The sequence below is a fragment of the Papio anubis genome, chromosome 2, assembly GCF_008728515.1.
Source record: "Papio anubis isolate 15944 chromosome 2, Panubis1.0, whole genome shotgun sequence".
NCBI classification, from domain to species: Eukaryota; Metazoa; Chordata; class Mammalia; order Primates; family Cercopithecidae; genus Papio; species Papio anubis.
In genome coordinates, this window is record NC_044977.1 from 88,613,161 (window position 1) to 88,634,243 (window position 21,083).

The 21,083-nt window shown below is 54.8% G+C and overlaps 2 protein-coding genes across 5 annotated transcripts; one reads left to right on the top strand and one right to left on the bottom strand.

Moving 5' to 3' along the window:
• Window positions 1-4,869: 4,869 nt before the first annotated feature.
• Window positions 4,870-11,476, bottom strand: PARP3 (poly(ADP-ribose) polymerase family member 3). 4 transcript variants are annotated; one of them, XM_009200644.4, is made up of 11 exons: window positions 11,098-11,476; window positions 10,197-10,386; window positions 9,524-9,649; window positions 9,165-9,353; window positions 8,833-8,965; window positions 8,519-8,745; window positions 8,100-8,249; window positions 7,805-7,891; window positions 7,394-7,571; window positions 5,854-6,009; window positions 4,870-5,439 (listed from the first exon to the last, which is right to left on the bottom strand). In XM_009200644.4, the coding sequence occupies exons 2-11, from the start codon at window positions 10,377-10,379 to the stop codon at window positions 5,270-5,272; spliced, it is 1,599 nt and encodes a 532-aa protein (XP_009198908.1). In that variant the 5' UTR covers window positions 10,380-10,386; window positions 11,098-11,476; the 3' UTR covers window positions 4,870-5,269. The 4 variants fall into 4 exon arrangements, with proteins under 4 accessions (XP_009198908.1, XP_009198907.1, XP_009198909.1 ...); XM_009200643.3 differs by having other exon boundaries at window positions 10,689-11,476; XM_009200645.3 differs by lacking the exon at window positions 11,098-11,476 and adding an exon at window positions 10,689-11,068 and having other exon boundaries at window positions 10,197-10,381.
• A 340-nt stretch (window positions 11,477-11,816) lies between these two features.
• RRP9 (ribosomal RNA processing 9, U3 small nucleolar RNA binding protein) lies at window positions 11,817-20,421 on the top strand. Its single transcript, XM_003894342.3, has 15 exons — window positions 11,817-11,978; window positions 12,264-12,346; window positions 15,693-15,799; window positions 16,148-16,215; window positions 16,295-16,336; window positions 16,616-16,742; window positions 17,376-17,500; window positions 17,582-17,674; window positions 18,168-18,268; window positions 18,375-18,509; window positions 18,592-18,654; window positions 19,074-19,219; window positions 19,299-19,378; window positions 20,070-20,143; window positions 20,252-20,421. The coding sequence occupies exons 1-15, from the start codon at window positions 11,892-11,894 to the stop codon at window positions 20,343-20,345; spliced, it is 1,425 nt and encodes a 474-aa protein (XP_003894391.1). The 5' UTR covers window positions 11,817-11,891; the 3' UTR covers window positions 20,346-20,421.
• Window positions 20,422-21,083: the final 662 nt, after the last annotated feature.

Sequence of the window (21,083 nt, forward strand, 5' to 3'; positions counted from 1 at the left end):
CTTCTCACTGCACCTCGGCCTTTTTTTTTTTTTTTTTTTTTTGAGATGGGTTCTCACTCTGTCACCCAGGCTGGAGTACAGTGGTATGATCTCAGCTCACTGCAAGCTCCACCTCCCGGGTTCACACCATTATCCTGCTTCAGTGTCCTGAGTAGTTGGGACTATGGGCACCCACCACCACACTTGGCTAATTTTTTTTTTTTTTTTTTAGTAGAGTCAGGGTTTCACCAGAAGAATAGATGGTTCGAGTCTCCTGACCTGATCCGGCTTCTGCCTCGGCCTCCCAAAGTGCTGGGATTACAGGCATGAGCCACCGTGCCCAGCCTGTGACCATCTTTTCTAAAATTGTTCCACCTTCCCATCACTCAAATCCTTTTATCCTGCTTTATTTTTCTTCCCAGCACTTTCCCTACCTGCTATGGTATTTCATATTTATGCATACATTTGATTAGAGCCTGCTTTACTAAAATGCAAGCTCCATGAGAGCAGGGACCTCATCTGAGCCTCACTTGTGCCTGTGGCCCTAGCACCCCTCACAGACACAGGGTCAGCATCGCTGCAGATCTAGATGGTGAAGACAGCACATGACCTCTTGGTTTAACTAATTTTGTGTTGGAATTCAAAGGGCTCCAGTGAAGTTCTCCATTATTCAGATGAGAAAAGTAGGGCCTGCCCAGAGAGTGGAGAAATGGGTCCCAGGTCACACAGCTGAGTTGGACCTGGAATCCAGGTCACTTGCTTCCTGGAGCTCTGTCCACACAGGTGTCCCTTCCTGTCCTTGAATACAACTTGAACTTGGGCATTTGCCTGTAGGAGGTGAAGCTGGATTTTGAAGCTTGGTCCCACCCAGTAGCTCCAGGTCTGGGCAGCCTGCGTTACCAGGGCCTGAGAGAGCCCAGTGAGGCTGGGCGGGAACAGGCAATGAGTAGTGTGATCAGCCGGGCGCTGGTGGCTCACGCCTGTAATCCCAGCACTGGGAGGCCGAGGCGGGTGGATCACAGGTCAGGAGATCGAGACCATGGTGAAACCCCGTCTCTACTAAAATAGGAAAAATTAGCCGGGCGCAGTGGCGGCTCTTCTGCAGTCCCAGCTACTTGGGAGGCTGAGGCAGGAGAATGGCGGAACCCGGAGGCGGAGCTTGCAGTGAGCCGAGTCGCCACCTGGGCACTCCAGCCTGGGCGACAGAGCAAGACCCGGCCCCAAAAAAAAAAAAAAAATAAGAAAAGTGGACTGGGGAAGGCGACAGGGAGGGGTGGGGACTATGGTGGGTTGCAGAGTTCATGCTCCCTTCAACATCATCAATATAAATAAAAAATTAAAACACTTTGTTAGCATGTGTATGCAACATTTGCAAAAAACAAAACAAAGTTAAAAAAAAACACACACACACAGGAAGGATATACCAGAAACTAATGAAACTGGCTCCCTTCAGCAGGTGAGTAGGAATGGAGTAACGGGGAGAGAAGGACTCTTCTGAGCACACCTTGCATAGAGTGGACCTTTTGAAACTATGTTAATGTTCCACATATTGAAAACAATAAAGTAACAAAGAAGAATGTAGACAGAAATGGCTGAGCCTACCTGTATTTCAAATGAATAATATAACTACATTGAAGAGAAAGAACCAATCCAAATAACAACTGAACCTGTATTCAAACTGTTACTTTGACCGTGGACCCTCAGTCCAAAGACAAAAAAAAATACTGAGTAAGATCAGATACATCTTGAGCTCTATTTAGGACATTTGTTTTTTTTTTACAGGGTATTGGTATGGCAATTCTGAAACTCCTTTTTGTGTAGGATTGAGCAAATAAGTAGATACTTTGATGTTGATGGAAACCCAGGTTCTTACTGTTTGAGAATCAAGGAAATAGGGAATTGGGGAAGAATGGAAGAACTCTGTGGTGTTTGACTGGAACTGCAGAAATAGATATAGAGAGATGTGTTTGTTATTTATTCACACATACATATTCCCTCTCCCCTTTCTTTTTTTCCTTTTTTATTTTTATTATTTATTTATTTATTTATTTTGAGACGGAGTCTCGCTCTGCCACCGGGCTGAGTGCAGGGTCGGATCTCAGCTCACTGCAGTTCGGCCCCCGGGTTTACTTCATTCTCCTGCCTCAGCTTCCTGAGTAGCTGGGACTACAGGCTCGGCCACCTCACCTCGGGTAGTTTTTTTGTATTTTTTAGTAGAGACGGGGTTTCACTGTGTTAGCCAGGATGGTCTCACCTCCTGACCTCGTGTGGATCCTGGCCCCTGTCTCGCCTCCCAAAGTGCTGGAATTACAGGCTTGAGCCACTGCTACCGGCCTCCTTTTTTTATTTTTAAGAGACAGGGTCTCAGTCTGTCATCCAGGCTTGGAATGTAGTGTTGCAATCATAACTCACTGCAGCCTTGGAACTCTGGGCTCAAGAGATCCTCCCACTTTGCCTTCCCAAAGTGCTGGGATTACAGGTGAGAGCCCCTGCCCAGCCACATATACACACCTTAGCTCTTTGCTGAAAGGACTTAAAAGCAATGACACCTCAGTACCAAGGAGCACATCTATTGCCCAGATCTTGGATTCTAAACATTTCCCTGCTCCAGGGAACCAGGCTCCTTGGAGAAATGGGTTGATTCCAGGTTTGTAATGAGATGAACCGGAACATCTTGTGATGCCAGAGAGAAAGGATGCTCAAAATGATTAGACACAGAAGGACCTTGTGCTGGCCAACCAGACAATTTGAGGATCAAAATAACTAATGAATAGTAATGGATTATAACTCACTGAATAAAATCAAATCCATGAGTCTACACTGGATAATAAAGCAGAAAGGATAATGTAAAACTAATACATATAAAGGAATGATGGAGTTAGGACTACCATTTGCAATCATCTTAGAAGCAAAAATTGATTCAGGTAGCGATTGTTATCATCAATGGATATTAAAAGTTGGGGTGGGTGAAAGGTGATGAGGAAAGGACATTTACACCCAAACAGTATTTCCCACAGATTAATTACAAAAGGGAGAAATGGCAGCTTCACAGTGGAGAAAACATAGTGGACATCACTTAATGGATGATTAAAATTATTTAACATCACCAAGAATGAGCCATGCCCCTATAGATGGAATTTCCTAAGGGCTGACATCTATGTCGCTCCTGTCATGCAATACCTAAATCTAATCACACAAAGCATTACAGAAAAACCTAAACTGAGAGACATTCTATAAAACAACTGGCCTGTATTCTTCGAGTGCGTCAAGTAATGTCGTGCTATAACAGAAAAAAGGCCGCATGGTGGCTCACGCCTGCACAGCCTGGGAGGCCGAGGCTGGCTGGATCACAAGGTTTGCAGGATCTGGTGACCATGGTGAAACCCCGCCTCTACTAAAAAATAGAAAAAATTAGCCGGGCGAGGGCGTTTCTGTAGTCCCAGCTACTCGAGGCTGGTCGAGGAATGGCGCGGAACCCAGAGCGGAGGCTTGCAGTGAGCCGAGATAAGGCCACTGCACTCCAGCCTGGGCGACAGAGCGAGACTCCGTCTCAAAAAAAAAAAAAAGACTGAGGAGTGTTTTCAGATTAAAGGAGACTAAAGAGACACAACAACTAAATGCAATGTGCAACCCTAGCCTGGATGTTGGCCTGCTCCAGCAATGGCACCCCTTGTCTGTGGATAGGATGACCTGCCTGGTGATCACTGGCATTCCTGCCTGAACTGCCTCCTTTCATGATTGCAGAGCTGTGCCCCTCTCACATATGCTCAACTTGTTTGTAACATTTAGATTAAGACACAAAGGAGGCTGCATGCAGTGGCTCACGCCTGTAATCCCAGCACTTTGGGAGGCAGATGCAGGAGGATCACCTGAGCCCTGGAGTTTGAGACCAAACTGGGCAACATGGCAAAACTCGGTCTCTACAAAAAACACAAAAATTAGCCAGGTGTGGTGTCATGTACTTGTAGTCCCAGCTACTCTGGAGGCTGAGGTGGGAGGATCACCTGAGCCTGAGGAGGCTGAGGCTGCAGTGAGCAGTGGTTGCACCACTGCACTCCAGCCTGGGTGACAGAGTAAGACCCAGGCTCAAAAAAAAAAAAAAAAAGACACAAAGGGATGTTTGGTGCCAAGACATGAGGAATGCTTGATTCACCTGGCAATGTCTGGGATAAAGGACAGAATCACCACGTGGGTCCCCAGATGACAAATAGTTCTGAGTTGACAGTGGGGGTCCCCCTTGAAGCCTCAATTGGAGGAAGCAGGTTGTTGCAGTTATGGACCAGGAGGGGCAAGGAGTATGTGCATGATCCACATCAACCGATGTGAGCACCCGCTCCCTGGAGTGTGGCTGGAGGCCCAAGACCAGCACAGTTGTGGCACAGATAGGCAGAGGTTGGGGCAAGAGAATACCATGTTTAGTAAAGCTGCTTGCGTATGCCTGCAGTTTAGCCTACGCTGGTAACCACATGGCTCCGACATGCAGTCCAGGCCAGGATGGACGGCCTGGGTGGATGTGGGATCCAAGCCACTCTCAGCTGTGCCCCTTGAGGAGGCTGCTGCATCTGTGTCCCTGTAATACGCCCCTACCACACCCATCACTTCAGGAGGCAAGACTCTGGGGCCACAGCCACATCAAGGCTAACAGGGATTGGAGGGAAGGGATTGACGTCTGGGACACAGGGGAGCCTGGTAAGAAGGGGTGATATGGATCCAGAAACCCCACTACTGGGTATACATCAAAGGGAGATGAAATCAGAATGTTCAAGAGATGTCTGCTTTCCCAGTTCACTGCAGCACTATTCACAATAGCCAAGATATGGAAGCACCCTGGTGTCCACTGATAGATGAACGGATAGAGGTAATGTGGTGCATATACATAACAGAGTACCATTCAGCCTTAAAAAAGGAGGAAATCTTGTCATTTGTGAAAACATGGGTGAATATGGTACACATTATGCTAAGCGAAATAAGCCAGGCACAGAAAGACAAACACTGCATGATCTCACTTACACGTGGCACCTATAAAAGCTGCCCTTACACAAGTAAAGAGTCAAATGCTGGTTACCATGGGCTGGGAGGAGAGGGACTGGGCAGATGTGGGTCAAAGAACACAAAATTTCAGTTAGACAGGAGGCATAAGTTCAGGGATCTTGTACAGCATGGGGACTATAGTTAACAACAACGTATTGTATTCTTGAAAAAAAGGAGTGACATAGGGGTACCAGAGATGTGCAGGACGATTGAAGATCATGGTCCAGCCTTGCAGGACCCCGGGGGACAGGGCGGGCACTCAGAGGCGGACCTCCAGCAGGTAGCGCAGGCGACACTGGCTCTCCTGGTAGATGAGGTACTCGCTCTGGGAGAATGTGGAGCTGCTGAACTCTGGGCAGGGCACAGGCTGGCCCTGGGGCACCACCACTCGCTGGCCATCCAGCTCCAGCTCTGTGTCCTGGGTCGGATCTGCAGGGCATAGCAAGGGCCAGGATGGCCCAGGGGTCACTGGTCCCTGGCCTTATGAGTAAGTCCTGCCCCCTACGCTCTCCACGTCTGTCACAGGGCACGCCTGCTCATTTCCACCTTGCCCACCTCCAAACCACTGCAGGGGCTGGGGCTTCTGCCTGCGGTGTCTGCCCCGACTTCTCTCTGGGAAACTCGTACTCGTCCTTCAATGTTCAGTCAAGACTCCTCTCTTTGAAGCCCTCCGGGATGACCAGGAATGATTTGTTGAACCAGTGGATATTTGTCAAATGACAAACTGAGTGACTGCAGGGAAGCTTCTTTTTGTCCCTCTTCCCAGCCCTCTCCCTGAAAATGTCCCAGCCCCTAGCTCGGCCCCACCTCTCTCCTTGGGCTGTCCAGCTTCTGAGGACTCACCAGGCTCGGTGTGGCCTCGGGCAATGACACTGTCAAAGCCGGGAGGTGGGCTCTTCAAGCTGGGGTTGTCCGTGGTGATATGGTGCTCTCTGCCCAGGGCCACCTCACCCAGGAACATGTAGCCGATATGGTGGGCCCCACAGTTCATGCCAGTAACTGGAGGACACAGGGAGGCACCAGTGGGCAGCTCGGCCTTCCTCCTGCTGACCCACGGGGCCGCTCTCTGCTGCGATGTTATCCCTTCTGGCTTTGCTGCTCCAGCAAGAAAAGGCTCACTCTCCTCCAGCCGTCACTCCCTCCTTGTCCTGGCCCACTCCCTTCCACCTTACTGTGCTCCCTATGGCCAGGCCTCTGCACCCTCTGCTGTCCTCACCAAGGTCAGCAATGGCCTCCCAGTGACCAAACCCAGGGCAAGGGCTTTTCTCCCTGGCCTGCTCTGCTGACTTTGCTCCTGACCTCATCAGTCCCTACCTGGGACTTCCTCGCCCTGGCTCTCCTGAGCCCTCCACCCCGCCACTCTTTCCTAAGCTCCTCTGCCCTCCTGGTAGACCCTTGCTCTTGGTGACCTCAGGCATCCTAGAACTTCAGCCCCATCTGTTCTGGGATGAATCCCTTGTCCTTGCTCTCTTGGCCAGCTGGCCTCCAATGATGAGGTCAACCTGGGCTGAGGAGCTGGTCTGGGGAGGTCATTTTGGTGAGGACACTCCTGGCCGGAAACTCAGAAGTCACTGGAGACAGCATTGACCCTTTCCCACACGCTCCCTGTCCCACCTCCTACATGTACCTCTCACGGGCTCCCTCCCCTGCACCTCCCAGCCCTTGGGCCAGGCACACATCACTTCCAGCCTGGATGAGAGCATGGCCTCCCTTCAGCCTCTGGCTGCTGCCCCTGTCTCCACAGCTGTAGCCACTGGGATCCTGCTACAGACAAGTCCAGCTGGGCTCGCCATCACTCTCTGGATAAAGCCTCATCGATCGTTCTGTGCCCCTAAGCCACCCTGCCCCCACTAGGCATTGCTCTGAGCTCCAGTATCAGGAAGTGTTTGGAAGCCCCGACCTGCCACATCCTCATATCCTCCCAGCCTCTCTGCCCATCCCCTTGCCTTGACATCTCTTTTTTATGTTTATTTTTTTCAGATGGAGTCTGGCTCTGTCACACAGGCTAGAATGTGATCATAGCTCATGGCAGCCTTAAACTCGTGGACTCAAGCGCTCCTCCTGCCTCAGCCTCCTAAGTAGATGGAACTACAGGTGTGTGCCACCACACCTGGCTCAAAGGCTCCCCCTTTACCCCCCCCCAGGTCTGGTTGGTGCACCCATCCTATCTGTATCACCTCCCCCAGGAAGCCATCCCTGACCATCAGACACTTCCTCTAAGAACCCCACCGCCAAAGCCCAGGACAACCCACTGAGCACTGTAGTCATTAACCATTAAAGGATTCCTCTCTTGGATTCACCATGAGCTTCCAGTGGGCAAGGACTGGGTCTAATCCACCTTAGTGCCAACCCTCCCAGGGCTTGGCCCAGAGGGGCACCTCACCATAGCCAGCTGACTTGCTGTTCTCTGAGGCAAAGTAGATTCCCCTGCCAACACGCCCACCAGAATGTGGCATGATGCGGAGCCCACTGGTGAGGATGGCGGCCACCACGGCTGTGTTGGTGCCATGCCACAGCAGCTTCCGATTACCCAGTTTGGAGTGGGCCTGGAATCTGTCTTCCTGAGTGGAGAGAAAGTGAGAAATGGGAGTCCTGCCACCCAAGCACTCAGGCGCCTTGCCCTGCTGCTCAGAGGTGTGACCAAGGCCTAGCGCCCCTCTGCTTACTCACACGCACTCATGGCCGGCAAAAACTGACCAGAGTTGCTAAACGATTTGCTAAGGGGCAGATAAGCCAAGGACATCTTCCTAAGGCACAGTGATGATGGGGAAGGGGGTGGAGGAACCTCCCTCACCTCCCCATCTCGGTTTACTTTCCAGACATGTTGAAGAGTAGGGCACCTGTAGTTGCTGCCAGTCTGATCTAGGTAGGTCTGTATCACCTGTGGGGAGAGCAGAAGCTGGTTGCCAGGGTGGGAGGCTCAGGAGCTAATCACCCTCTTTTCTTTCCCCAGTCCCAAGCCCTCCTCAGGCCCTGGAGACACAAGAAGAGAAGGCTGAGGGTGAGTATTCCTCTGGGCACCTCAAGGGCAGGTGGGCAGAGGGACGGTGCCCACTGATAGCCTGGCCCCTCTATGGGGCCTAACTCACCTTGTACTCAGGTGCTCCAGAGTCTAGCAGCTGCAGCTGGCACTTGAGAAGTTGGTAGTCTCGGTCCAGGGGGTGTGGCACCTCCTCCACCATCTTCTCCTGCTCAGGGGCTGCCTGCATGGCCTGTGCCAGCTCGATGTCTGCCAGCACCTAGGATGATGGGCCCTGGCAGCTTGTCTTCCCACTTGACCTCTGGACTGCCCTATCCTCTCTCACACAACTGGTACTGCAGCCACCCAAACTGTGTATCCACCTCTCCCTTCCCACCCTATCTGTCTGCCTGGCCTTCCCCACCCGTATGTCAGCCTGCCCAGGCAACCCATCCCTGTGGGCCTTCTCGGCTACCTGTACCTCATCTCGCTCGCCTAGGCTGTCTGTTCACTGCCCCACTGCCTGCCCGCACCCCTGCCAGCCCTCACCAGCAGCATGTCCTTCTTGGCCTGCAGAAGCTCAGGGGAGTTGATGGGCGGGGGCCGGCTGCGGCCGAAGTTGTGCGGGATGACAGTGTAAAAGTGGGAGGACAGCTCCTCCAGGCTTTGGCCACCATCCGTGGGGCCTTTCAGGGCCTCCTCCAGAGCCTCCAAGGCCTCGAAGCCCCGTGCAATCTGTTGCTTGCTCAGCTTTCCCAGGGGCATCTTCTTCACATCTGGAGGGACAGGGGAGTGGGGAGACTCAGCCCCACAGCCCTGCCACCCTGAAGCCCCTGCCACTCTGCCTGCCTCTCACCCCTCACCCAGGTCCATGAGGGCCATGGTGTTCTTGAACATCTCCTTGCTGAAGATGTTAGTGACGAGCTTCTGCGTGGCTGGGTCCAGGGAGCAGGGCTGCACCCGCTTAGCCACAGTCCTCACTGGGCCTCCATCTACCTGAAGATAGAGGGCACATGTGGGCAGGAGCAGCTGGGCAGGGTGTGACACCAGACAGAGACCAGCCAGCCTGAGGCCAGAGGGGAGTTCTGTGGCTGAGGCTGCGCAGCTGGGCAGTGGCAGAGCCCAACCAATGGGGACTCTCCAACCAGTCCCCTCCCTCAGCCCAGGGCCCGACCACCTTCCCTGGCCATCTCACCTTCACCACAGCTTCCTGGGCCTCATCCTCTCCCTGTACTTCGATAAGTGTGTACTTGCCCGGATGAGCCACAAAGCGGTCCCGCTCCTCCCACTTGTTCTTGGTCTTTTCCCGAAATTTCTTCTCAAAGTCCTTCTTTGCATCTTCTAGCCTTGTGAAGTGGTTGATCTTCGACTGGCCTACCTCTCCCTGAAACCGACAGCCTTCAGGGGTATGTCCACCATCAACATTTGCTGGCCTGTGTGTTGGGCCAGGCCCTGTGCTGAGTGCCCCGGGACAGCTGGGGGTGTCCCCCCACTCAGTAGCTGTGGCCTTTTGGGGACCCTGGGGAGTATGTGCAAAGCAGGCAGGGCACTCACCACACGGCCCCAGCGGTTCCAGCAGGTGAAGTGCTGGCCATCTTGGAGCAGCTGCATGATGTAGAACTTGTTGTTGTTGTTCCCGATGTTGGTCTGGTTCAGGGTGCAGTCGTAGTCCTCATGCACCTGGGCCAGAGGGGAGGTAGGGGGCAGGCTGGCTGGGGTCAGATGGGGTGCCTGGCTGCACACCGAGAGGGCTCTGATGGGGACAGGAGTCCAACAGCAGTGGGAGTCAAGGGACCCTGTCTTGGAAGCTTGGGTGGTCACTGCTCTTCGGTAGGGGATGCGGTGTGAGAGGACATGGCTAAACCCTGACATGGGGGTGTGGGGAGTTCCGGGGGCACACAACTGGGCCCTGGATGGGGGAATCTGAGAGGGACATGGCTCTGCCCTGAGGGGACATGGGTGAGCACCCAGGAGACTGATGTAGTCAGAGCCTTTCCCTAAGTGTGGTTGGGGGAGGCCTGCATGGGGTCTGAAGGGCAGACGTGACCCGCCTGGACCTGATGGGACACAGCCCTGATGTCTGGGGTCAGGAGAACATGGCCTTGCTCTGGCGCTTACCTGGAGGCCTTGGGCTCCAAAACCAGAACTGAGCCCTGAGGGAGTGGCCTCGGTGTGTTTGTGCTTATCAGCGGGCAGGCTCTGGGCCTGACTGGGGACTGCAGCTCACCTGGGTCTCAGGGTTGCTGCTGAGTGGACATGTTGGATCCACACGGATTATGTGTTTCTCTGCGGGCATGGCCTTGAGGGCCTCAGCGGTGGAGCGGAAGGGGTCCTCCTCCCTTCCCCCCTGCCGGCCCTTCTTCTTCTCAGGGCCCTCAGTCTGTACCGAGCACTTTCGCTTTGGAGCCATGGCTGTCCTGGGGCACAGAGAGGCCCTTAGGCCTCCATGGTCTCCTCATCCCTAACCACCCACTCTCACTCCCCACCCCCGCCCTGGGCCAGCACAGCATCAACTTGCCCCACCCCAGGCTGGCACTTCGGTGGCCTTCCACTGCGTCCTCTGTCCACCCTGACGGCATTCCCAGTCCCAGACCACACCCGGCTCTTTGTCACTCAGAAACGCCCCTTTCCCCAGTCCCAAGTGCAAGATTAGGACTCTGTCCAATCTGCCCACTCGGGTCAACAGGGTCTGCCTGGCTCCCTACCCTCTCCAGCTCACCTGTGTGTCCTGAGGGGTAGGGAAAGTGAAAGGAGGATCTCTGTCTTCCACTTCAGGGCTCCTCCCACTGTGTCAGCTAGTTCAGCCCTGGCAGGGTTGCCGGGCTGAGTCACTGAGCTATGGGGGAGGGTGGGCAGAGGCTCCTGGGGGCAGGATTCTTGGGGCCAGATTTATCCTCCGGAGCTTAGAATCCAGTGCTGGGAAGGCCAGGCTGGTCCTTCCCAATGGACTCAAGAGTTCTGAGGAGCCAGAACTCCAGATCAGTGGTCTTGAACTGCCAGAGGGCAAAGGCCACTCCCACCAGGCCTTGCCCTGCCCTGTCCTGCCCTGCGGAGGGCTGTGGGCAGGACCATAGAACACTCACCTAAGAAAGGCAGGGACATGGGAGAGGTCTTGGCTGCCACCTCACCTGGTTGTGTGCGCCTCCCTGGGCAGTCCCAGGTCTAGCAACTCTCCATGAGCCTTAGGAGTGAATTAGGGAGGGAATTCCCCAACAATCGCCAGAGGCCGGGGATGAGCTTGTGTGGGGAATTAGACATCGGCTATTTGGCCACCAGTGTGGTGAAGCAGAGGCTGGGGCAGGCCGAGTCAGGCGACCAGTCCCATGGACGGGTGGACACTCGATCTGGCATATCCAAGGCCAGGGCAGTCGCATCCGTAGCGCTGCTCCTGTGGCCGGGGCCTGCAGCACGCATCTGCCAGTCGCCCGGTGATCTTGGGCCCGGGTACGCAGCCTCCCTCTCCCCGGGGCTGCTTGGATCCCCGCTGGATCTAGTGCCGGGCTGCCCAAGGAGGGGAGGAGTCACGCTCTAGAACGCGAAAGGACTCCGCGTCTCTGGCGCCCCCCAGCGGCCAAGGCGCGCAAACACAGAGAAGGCTCTTCCTCCGACTTCGAAGTCGGCCAGAAGCAGAGCGCAAGCGCCAGCTTCAGGCCGGAAGCGCCCGGGAGATACGGGCTTCCTACTCGAGCCTGGTGCGGGAGCCTAGGAACTTCAGGAGGCGGGGCCACAAGCGTGCATCCTATGGGTGCTTGGGGGCGAGGCAGAGCCTGCCTAAGGACCCAATGGAGCAGCAGGAGGCGGGGCCCGGCGGACGCTGGAAGCCTATCAGGACGCGGGATCTTGCCATGCGGCTGGGGAGCTGGGAGGGTTCAGCTGCCACGTGAGTTCCCCGGCGGCTGCTGCTACACTCTTGGTAGGCAGCATGTCGGCAACAGCGGGAGCTCGTAAGCGGGGAAAGCCGGCCTCTGGGGCCGGGGCTGGCGCGGGGGCCGGCAAGCGGCGGCGAAAGGTGAGCTTGGCGCTTCTGAGGCCTGCGGTCAGCCCTGCTACTGGGACAACCGTCATCCCATCCAAGGGACCTAGGTCCAGGCCCTTCCCCAGCCCTTCGCCCGGGATCCCTGCTGGACTCAGCTTCGTCCCTCTCTCCGCGGGCCAAATCCTAGAAAGCCGTGCGCTTAACCCGGGAGCCACGGCCTTTCCCAGTCCTGGGGTTCTGAGGGACCCGAGGGGGGGCCCTTGGTCATGCCAGGGTGGTCGGGACCCCTGACCAAAGAAAGGACCGTATAATTCCCAGGCCGACTCTGCGGGGGACAGAGGCAAATCCAAGGGTGGCGGCAAAATGAATGAGGAGATCTCCAGCGACTCTGAGAGCGAGAGGTGAGCTGTTCTTTTGCATGTAGTGGGAGGGAAAACTGAGGCCCATGGTGTGTGGAAGACTCAGTGAGTCCTAGCAGAGCTGAGCCTAGAACCCAAGACTCTGGCCCTTGGCTCTGAGATCGTGGCTCTTTCCTTTAGTTTCTGGTCCTGCAGTCTCGTTTCTGCGAGGTCTCTGGGTGTGAAGGACCCTAGGCCCCAGTCCGAGGCCATTGAGACCTCCTTAGTCTTTGGCAGGGACTGGACTGATTGTGAAATCGCAGGAAAACAGAACAAAGCTGTCAAGTATTTCTTGCATCCCTCTTCACTTGCCAGTTTTCCTGCAATTTGACAATTACTGGACTCCTCGTCTCTTAACGCGCCAGGCACTGTCTTTACTGTTGGAAATGCAGAGATAGGCAGGCAGGTGAAGAGAGTGTGTTGTAATGAGGTGTGTATTTTATAGTTGTGTGTTCTGGGAACAGAGGAGGGACTTTTAAATAGTGTCTTGAGAGATGAGGAGGAGTCTTTCACGGAGAGGTAGGGAAGGCCTTCAGGGAACAGCAAAGGTAGGCAGGCAGGTGAAGACAGGGTTGTGGTGAGATGTGTAGCTTATAGCTGTGTGTTCTGGGAACAGAGGAGGGACATTTAAATAGGGTCTTGAGAGATGAAGAGGAGTCTGTCATGGAGAGGTAGGGAAGGCATTCAGGGATCAGAGGAAAGTCTGAGGTGTAAGTGTGCCAGAATGGGCACTAGGAAAGATGGAAGGGGGCTGGGCCTGGTAACTCACGCCTGTAATCGAAGCACTTTGGGAGGCCAAGGTGGGAGAATTGCTTGAGGTCAGAAGTTTGAGACCAGCCTGGGCAACATAGCGAGATCTTGTCTGTACAAAGATAAAAAAAGTTAGCTGGGTATGGTGGTCTGCACCTGTAGTCCCAAGTACTTGGGAGGCTAAGGTTGGGGGATCCTTTCCCAGGAAGTTGAAGCTGCAGTGAACTATGATCATGCGCTGCTCTCCAGTCTGGGTGACAGAGCAAGACCCTGTCTCTAAAAAACACACACACACACACAAACAGGAGGGCTGGTCATAGGTGCATGCAAATTGTAGAGGGCTTTGAATGCCTCCCTCATTTCTGCAAGGGATGGGTATGGTTGCTTGCAGGATTTCAAAGAAGGGTCAGGCAAGGGGTCAGGCCTGACCCTGTGGGTGGGAGGCTCTTGGACCAGAGAATCCTAGTGCCTTCCCTGTGAGCTGGCTTTAGAACCTCACTTCTAAGATTGAGTACGTGTTGCCTTAATTTGCTCACAGAAAGACTTAATGTACTTTTCTTGTTTTTGTTTTTGAGGCAGTCTCACTCTGTTGCCCAGGCTAGAGTGCAGTGTTGCGATCTTGGCTTACTGTAACCTCTGCTTCCCAGGTTCAAGTGATTCTCCTGCCTCAGCCACCTGAGTAGCTGAGATTATAGGCCTGCACCACCATGCCTGGCTAATTATGTATGTTTAGTAGAGATGGAGTTTCACCATGTTGGCCAGGCTGGTCTCAGTGATCCACCCACCTTAGCCTCCTAGAGTGCTGGGATTATAGGCATGAGCCTCCACACCCATCCATTAATGTACTTTTCTTAATCTGAAGGTTATTGTGGGTGAGTGTGTGACAAACTAGCGTGGGCTAAGTGCTTTTAAATATTTTTAGAATGTTGTGTTGTGAAGTGTGTTAGATACAGAAGAGTGAATGAGATATATTTGTACTACAGAGAGTAGTGGTAAATTGGTGAATCTCTGTACACTTACCACTTAGGTTAAGAACTAGAACATTTGCAGAAACTTAGAAACCCCAACTGTCATTCCTAACTTGAGTTAATCATTTTTTTGGTTTCTTTGCTCTTCTTTTAAAAAATTAGTATTTTCCATTTAGGTATAATTTACATATAGTACCATTCACTTTTTAAAGTTATAGTTCAGTGAGTTTTGACAAACACACAACAGTCCTGTGACCACCGCTACCCTGAAGATAAAGGGTTTTATCACCCTCCAAAACTCCTGCTGCTCCTTTGTAGTCAGCCCCTCTCCCTCCCCCCCAGTCTCTGCTAACCACTGCCCCTGGAGTCATGCATTTTCTAGCATGTCCTGTAAATGGAATCATAGTGTGTCTTCCTTTGCGTTTCTTTAGCATTCTGCCTCATGCGTATGAATCCTTCAACAATAGATTGATTGGTTTGGCGAGATTGAGTAGAACTCTGAAGTTAACACAGGTCTCTTGGCTGTGTAAGGGAAGGGCAGCACTAGCCCTGTTGGCTGAAGGCTTGCCAGGCACAGGGCACTGAATTATTTCTGGGGCATGGTCCAGCTTTGGCTTTGCTGAGAGTTTTCGAGGTCCCTTCTGGGGAAGTCAGGGGCAGGGTTACGAGTGAGTCCTGGGAAACCCAGTTAGGGGAGTGGACAGAGACTAGATGTCTGCAGGCACATGATCAGAGGGAGTGGGCTGCCCTGGATTCTGTGTGTCTGAGTGCCCATGACCTACCCCCAGCTCCCAGGAGCGGGTCACAGCAGGACCTGTCTTTGAGTGAAGTGAGTACTCTCAGCTGGTCCTGAGGGCTGGGTCATGGAAGGGAAAGCAGTAACTTCACCAGTAACGGTCAATCCCCAAACAGTCAAGGTTCACTTGAAACCTTGTTCCTAGGGTAAAGGATGGTGCTGTGGTGATGACAGTCCTGGTGTGTCTGCCTGGTGGATCCATGGATCTGATCCAGACTGCCCCCGTCATGTCTGGGGATGGTGTCATCTTTTCTGCTCTCTGTGTCACATCTCTGGTTTCTGGTATCCCTTCCCTTCTCTTTCCCAGTTTACCCTCTTGTTTGGGGAGCACATCCTCTATCCTTCTTAAGAAAGAGGGAGAAAGTTATGTGGCACTTTGCACACCTGGCAGTGTCGTCGTTGATTGATTGACTGGGCATGGCATTTTAGGGGTCAGTGTATTCCTCCAGAGGTTTGTGTGTGAGGCTCCTTTGTCTTCTTGTTCTCAATATTGCTGTTGAGATGCCCGAGCATGTTGATTCCTGACTCTTTGTATGTGACCTGATTTCTTTTGGAAGCCTGGTTTCTCTTGGAAGCCTCCTGTTTCCCCCAGAGTTGAGAGGCTTTAGTGATCTCTTTGGGATTTGGGTCTGTTTCCACCCCTACGTGGGGCACTGAGTGGGGCCTTTTAGTTTGGGGAGTCACATCCTTCAGTTTTCTGCTGTGTAGTCACCGGCCATGTGGGCTGGCAGGGAATGGGAAAGGTTGGATGGCAGGGCGGGCATTCAGAAGGCACGATCCTAGCGGCCAGAGGAACAAGGTGAGCCCCTCAGACCCAGCCCCTTCCTACCCAAAGCCTAGCTCCAAGGAAGCCTGAAGAGGAGGAGGAAGAGCTGGAGGAAACTGCACAGGAAAAGAAGCTGCGCTTGGCCAAGCTCTACCTAGAGCAGCTCCGTCAGCAAGGTGAGCCAGTGGACAGGCTAGCCATGGGCAGGGCTTGTGCCTGTGCTGTTCTGCTTCCCTCTGCTGCAACCCCAGCCACTTGATGGGTGACTGACATGGGTTTCCAGTGGGTGCCCGGGCTGTCGGTGCTGGCTGCTCTGTGGGGGTGGCCAGGAGCTCTCATGGGCCTCCTGGGGAGCCTGCAGGGGGCTGATCCGATAAGTAAAGGCAGGAGGAAACCCTCCAGCCTGCCCTCCCCTCTGCTGAGGCAGCTGGAGCTTCCTGCATTACCCAGCCCTGCGGCAGTGGGATGGAAGGGGAAAGAGGCGTCTCAGCCTCAGTTTACTTGGTCTGGTCTGTCCTGCGCAGAGGAGGAGAAGGCTGAGGCCCGTGCATTTGAGGAGGATCAGGTGGCAGGGCGCCTGAAGGAGGATGTGGTAAGTGGAGGGAGAGGTGGGGAGGGCGGGGGTGGAGCTGATCTGCTCCCAGGGTCTCATCCATCTCTTCTCTGTGCAGCTCGAGCAGAGGGGCCGGCTGCAGAAGTCGGTGGCAAAGGAGGTGAGTGGGCATGGTACTTTGGTATAAGGTTAGAGGGAGTTGGGGGCCCCACCTGGGCTGGTGGGCAGGTGGCTCAGTGTGGGCTCAGTGTGTGGGAGTCTTTGCTTTGGAACATGATGGACACTTGGGCCTATCCGGTCAGGTAAGGATCTGGTCCTTGTAGCCTTGAGTCTTGTTTTCCTTCTGGCCTGGGTAGGAAAGGCCAACACTGCGTGGTGGGGTTGGTGGGGTAGTGCCTTTATGCCACTAGCCACAGTGACCCAGCACCTGTCTGCCCAGATCCAGGCCCCAGCCTCAGCTGACATTCGTGTTTTACGGGGGCACCAGCTCTCTATCACATGTTTGGTCATCACCCCCGATGACTCGGCCATCTTCTCTGCCGCCAAAGACTGCACCATCATTAAGTGTGAGTGAGTGCCTGGGAGGGGCTGCAGCCCTCAGGGCAAATCCGGGAGGGCTGGTCAGGGCAGTGGGAGTGGGCACGGCAGGCTGAGCCCTGAAGTGGAGAAGTCTCTGGAGGCAGGTTTGCTGCCCTAGAGGTGCTCTCTGGGTGACAGTGGAAGCTGCTGCCCAGCAGTGGGGCTTATGAGCTCCCTGTCCCTAGTGACCTTCTGGCAAAGTCAGGAAGATGATTTAATGGGAATTAATGCCGCAGGTGGGTGGTTGGACTAGAAGACATTTGAGGCTGTGCAGTCCTTGGATTGAGTGCCTGGTCCTCCTGCGTTCCCATCTGTTGCTGGCTGAGCAGTTCCTTCTCCACCCGCTGTAGTAACAGGAGAGCTCCCACCATCAATCCCAAAGCCCTTGTGCATCTCTTCTCTTCTTTGGGCTTCATGGCTGCTGTTTGGCACTAATGTCCCTCTTCATAGATGAGGAAACTGAGGCAGCTTGTCCTGAGGCTCATGGTGGCTGAGCCAGGTCTTCTGGCGGAGTCCGGGACCTTTGCCATGGCTCTTGTTTCCATGCTGCCCCTTGAGGGAGGTTACCAACCAGCCCTATTCCCCCATCCCAGTAGCTTCTCCCCCACCCCCAATGGCAGGGAGCATGGAGAGTGGACGGAAGCTTCATGTGATTCCTCGAGCCAAGAAGGGTGCCGAGGGAAAACCCCCTGGCCACGGCAGCCATGTCCTCTGCATGGCCATCTCCTCTGACGGCAAGTACCTTGTAAGGCCAGGTTGGCCCTGGGGGCAGGTGGGAGGTCCGGTGCACGGTGGGTGCCTGTGGTCATTGTCTTCATTCCTGCAGGCCTCAGGTGACCGCAGCAAGCTCATTCTCATTTGGGAGGCCCAGAGCTGCCAGCATCTGTACACCTTCACAGGACACCGTGATGCAGTGTCGGTGAGGAGCTGGATCTACCCCAGTGGATCTTTAGCGGGCACATGCTAGTGTTTTAGGTTCAGTGCTGGCTTCTGGGGTCCCCGTCCTCAGGGAACCTGCATCCTGGGGTAGCGAGTGGGTAGTGAGTGGTGCTGTAAAATACATAAGTGGTCTAGAGGGATGGAGAGGAGCTGGGGGAGACCAGGCTGAGCTTGCTCAGGAATCAGGGAGGGCCTTGAGAAGCTGTCTCTGGGCGGGATGTGGTGGCTTTTGCCTATAATCCTAGGACTTTGGGAGGCCGAGATGGAGGATCATTTGAGCCCAGGAGATGGAGGCCGCAGTGAGCTATGATCGCACCCCTGCACTCCAACCTGAGCAATACAGCCGGGCTGCACAAAAGTGCCTCACAGGACGTGCTGCATGGCTTGGTTTTTGGGAAGTCCTCCCTGGGCCTGAACTGTCTCTTGCCTGCTGTAGTCCAGGTCCCCTTTGTCCTCTCCCCATGCACCCTTAGGGGCTGGCATTCCGCAGGGGCACCCACCAGCTGTACAGCACATCCCACGATCGCTCCGTGAAGGTGTGGAATGTGGCGGAGAACTCCTACGTGGAGACACTGTGAGTGTGTATGGGAGAGGGTGTGTGGATGGCGTGGGAGAGGGTGTGTGAGTGTGCGTGCCTGAGTTCACGCAATACCCCTATCCTGCTCTGTCTGGCCCTCCAGCTTTGGACACCAGGACGCAGTGGCTGCTCTGGATGCCTTGAGCCGGGAGTGCTGTGTGACGGCTGGGGGCCGGGATGGGACTGTACGTGTGTGGAAGATCCCCGAGGAGTCCCAGCTTGTCTTCTATGGCCACCAGTAAGGTGGCCTGCTGTGCCAGTGGGGGCTACGTGGGCTGGGGGTGGGCTTGGGCCACGCCCCTCACAGCCCCTTTCTCCAGGGGCTCCATCGACTGCATCCACCTAATCAATGAGGAGCACATGGTGTCTGGCGCGGATGATGGGTAAGAGCTCCTTTGGATGTCTCTGGCCACGGCTTCGGCTCCCGAGCGCTGGCTGCCCATGGGGCCCTGAGCGTGCCTCAGGGTACCCCCAGTGGGGGAGCTGTTGTAACCTCTTTTCATAGATGAGGATGCTGAGGCAGAGAGCTCAGATGACCTTGTCTGGGCTGTGTGCTGTTGATCCCTTCCTGTCATGTGGCCTTTTTTCTTTTTTTTTAGAATTAAAAAAAATTTTCTGTGGGTGCTTAGTAGGTGTATGTATTTATGGGGTACTTGAGATGTTTTGATACAGCATGCAGTACATAATAATCACGTCATGGGAAATGGGGTACCCATCCCCTCAAGCATTAATCCTTTGTGTTACACGTGTGGCCTTTTCTGCCTCTGGCCCCCTCACTGCTGTATTCCCTCCCTGTCTACAGCTCTGTGGCCTTGTGGGGCCTCTCCAAGAAGCGACCACTTGCCCTGCAGCGTGAAGCTCACGGGCTGCGGGGAGAACCAGGCCTGGAGCAACCCTTCTGGATATCGTCGGTGGCAGCCCTCCTCAACACAGATCTCGTGGCTACAGGTGGGTGCCCTGAGAGGCAGGGAGGAGCGGTCGCCGGGTGGGCCGGTGCGGGGGTTGCTCACTGTTCTTGTCTCCCCAGGCTCCCACAGCTCCTGCGTACGGCTTTGGCAGTGTGGGGAAGGCTTCCGGCAGCTTGACCTTCTCTGCGACATTCCCCTGGTGAGTAAGTGGGCTTGAATGCTCAGCCTGTCTCTGCCACACTGCTGAGGCCCCTGGAATTAGCTCTTTAAGGTCTGTCTTCCTGCCAGAAGGGAACCTTCTCAGGGCAGGGCCAGCTCGTAGCACTGGGCCTGGCAGGAACCCTTCTCACTTTCCCCGCTCTGCTCCCCTTCCTATCCTAGGCCCTGTCCAGGGTGCTGGGGTACAAGTCAGGAGCAGCATGGGCAGAGGCATGGAGACCTGGCCCTGTGATGGGTTCTGCACCGCTGGTGCCAGATTGGGTGCCAGGCTAGAGCGTGTGGACCCTACTGTCCACACTCGGGTGACCTGGGGGAGGGTGGCAGGATCTGTCAGTGATGTGTGCTGAGAATGCAGGGTCTAGGTCAATGGGGACAGTCATGGGGTCTCCAGGGCCCCACCACCAGGAGCCAGCCTCAGGCCATACTTGGTGTACACTGCCTCCTTCATCCTCACAAACTCACTGCTAGCCCCGTGCTCTGCTTACCGCCATCTCGCAGATGTGGAGGCTGAGGCCCCAACAGGTGAAGGGCTGGCCTGTGTCACCAGGTGGCAGGAGGCAGAGCAGGGATTTAACCCAGGCCTGGTAAGGCCAGGCCCTTGACTGTGATACTGAGCACGGTGGTGGAGGGGCATTCTAATGTCTGTCTGTGTTGTCTCTCTCTCTGCTCAGGTGGGTTTTATCAACAGCCTCAAGTTCTCCAGCTCTGGGGACTTCCTAGTGGCTGGGGTGGGGCAAGAGCACAGGTATGTGTGGCCCTCGAGGGTTCAGGTAAGGTGGTGCAGGCTGGACAGCTGGGTGGAAATGGGGTGGAGACTGGGCCGAGTCTCAACTGCTTCTTGCGCTGTCTGCAGGCTTGGCCGATGGTGGAGAATCAAAGAGGCTCGGAATTCTGTCTGCATCATCCCACTCCGCAGGGTTCCTGTACCCCCAGCTGCTGGTTCCTGACACTCTTACCCTCCTTATTTAAGTCCTTCCCAGGCCATGCCCCACCCTCTTTGTATTAAAAGCCTCCTCTTTTGGGCCTTGTCTCTTGTAGCTTCTTGGGGGAGTGGGGGTGGGAGTGCATCAGGGACTGGGTGGGAGGCGGCCTGGGGAGGGACAGGACTCCAGCAGTCTCCTAGCTCTGCCCCTCTGCTAGCCTGAGGGCTGTTATCCTTTTCCAAAGAACTTGGGATGGAGACCTCAACTGGCTCTGGCTCCTGGTCCCTGCGTGTCCTGCACGACCTCATCAGGCTTGCTGCCCACCACTGTTCTTGGGTGGTTGGGGTCAGAAGCTACTCACCCCTCAGCTCAGAAGCCATCGCTTGTAAGGGCTGGCGCAGGGGTCAGGACTGGGCTTTAGACAGTGGACCTGCATGTCAAACTGGCTTGGCTTCCTCTCCCAGGTCAGGTCAGGAAGCTGGAGGGGACAGACTGCCTCTGAGGTGTGGGGGTCGGGAGTGGGAGTGTGAGTGGGACCCTGCACCGTGGGCTTACTGTTTGGAGACGGGTCCAAGTTGGGAAGAGCTCTGTCTTTGGTCTGAATGTCAGAACCAGGCTACAGTGCTTATCACAGTCAGGACCTACCTGCCAGGCAAGCGAGTCAAAGGAATGTTCACTCTCTCTGATTTCACCGAGTGGGTAGCTCCCTCCTGCTGTGGGGTGAAGCCAGTGAGGAGGAGGCAGAGGTGGACTGGAGGTGTA